The sequence below is a fragment of the Charadrius vociferus genome, unplaced genomic scaffold, assembly GCF_000708025.1.
Source record: "Charadrius vociferus isolate BGI_N301 unplaced genomic scaffold, ASM70802v2 scaffold564, whole genome shotgun sequence".
In the NCBI taxonomy this organism is placed as follows: Eukaryota; Metazoa; Chordata; class Aves; order Charadriiformes; family Charadriidae; genus Charadrius; species Charadrius vociferus.
In genome coordinates, this window is record NW_009647940.1 from 42972 (window position 1) to 44657 (window position 1686).

Here is a 1686-nt window from a genome sequence, read left to right on the forward strand (position 1 = left end):
TGTGGGCAGCGTGGGCACCCGCCTGCCAGCACCCACCGAAACAGTGCCCGCCTCGCCTGCCGCCCTGGGTGCTCCCTTCATCGAGCTACGGCACAATATGCAGAAGGGACCTGGGGGAGTCATGGCCTCCCCCTTTGCCACCCAGGCACCCCGGCCCCGCTTTTTCCTGCCTGGGGAGGAGAGCACCCCCCAGGCCCTCTGCACCCCTGTTGTGCCTATGCAGGCACTCCCCACCCCAGCGCTGCAGCCCCAGAAGATGCCGCTGCCGCCCGCCTCCCCGCAGGGTGCTGAGATGAGCAACAGCCACCACCAGCCTCATGCCAAAGTGGCCATCCCCCTGCCGCTGCCTGCCCCCAGCCTGGAGTTGCAGCACATTGCCCCACGCCCGCTGTCCTCCAGCACTGCTCTCCGCCCTGAGGGACCCAAGGACAGCCCCACACCAGACCCTGCTCCGGCCCCAGGAAAGAGCCACCTGAGCCTGGAGGGGGGACGTCTGCCCTGCGAGGTGCCAGTGGAGCCTGATTTGGACGATGACTTCGGCTCCCACAAGGACCTGGAAGATGATGATGATTTGGCCAACCTGAGCCTGGATCCAGATGTGGCTAAAGGGGACGATGACTTGGACAACCTGGACAGCCTGGAGACAGCAGATCCCCACCTCGATGACCTGCTGAATGGCGATGAGTTTGACTTGCTGGCCTACACCGACCCTGAGCTGGACACTGGTGACAAGAAAGACATTTTCAATGAGCACCTTCGCCTGGTTGAGTCAGCCAACGAGAAAGCTGAGCGTGAAGCCCAGCTCAAGACGGAGCCACCAGCACCCAGCTTGAAGCTCCCTGACCCCGGGGATGGCAAAGACACAGCCCCACCCATGGAGGACCAGGAGGTGCCCAAGGAAGGGCTGGTGACCAGAGTGGGATTGGGACCCGCTCCTTGCCCAACAGGTGCTGCACTGGTACCCGACCCGTCTTTCAAGGTGCAGGGCACAGAGACGAAGGTGGGCTCGCTGCCCACCAATGTCAAGCCCAAGCTGGAGGACAGCTGCCTGAAGACCTCTCCCTGCCAGTTCACTGCTGCTGGCCCTGAGCGGCTCCCTGTCCCTGTCAAGTCAGAGGCTCTGCAGGGCACAGATAAGATCTCTGCCTCACTGGGGCTGAGCCTCAAATCTGGCCAGACCCTCCTGAGCCCCAGGGCTGGCCCAGCTCGCCTCAGTATGACTCACTTCGCTAACAGCAGCCATGCTGGAATCCCTGTGCCAGAGAAGGACCCCTACTCCGGCCCTGGTCGTGGGCTGGCCCCTGCCCAACTGGGCAACCAGAGTAACCCCTTGCTGGAGAAGTTTGAGCTGGATGGTGGAGCCCTGGGCCTGGGCAGCGCGCAGCAATCGCCAGCTGACGATCTGGACAAGATGGAGAGCTCACTGGTGGCCAGTGAGCTGCCCCTACTCATTGAAGACCTGCTGGAACACGAGAAGAAGGAGCTGCAGAAGAAGCAGCAGATGTCAGCACACCTGCCCCGGGGCACTCCCCACCTCCCAGCCCCGGGGCACCCCATGCTGCACACAGCAGCGGCCGGGCAGCCCCCTGAGGGGCAGCCCCCCCACCTGGGTGCAGCACAGCCACCCCTCCAGCTGGGGCTGGTGGCTAGGCCGCCGCTGATGGCACCGCCGCCCCCCCGGCTCAG

The 1686-nt window shown here is 64.4% G+C and overlaps 1 protein-coding gene across 1 annotated transcript in view; it reads left to right on the forward strand.

Annotated features, from left to right (window-relative positions):
- Positions 1–1686, forward strand: part of KMT2D (lysine (K)-specific methyltransferase 2D) — a 25748-nt gene that overhangs the window by 14182 nt on the left and 9880 nt on the right. The window contains exon 37 of the mRNA XM_009883188.1: positions 10–1610. Coding sequence (XP_009881490.1) covers positions 10–1610 — 1601 coding nt within the window. The remainder of the gene's footprint in view (positions 1–9; positions 1611–1686) is intronic.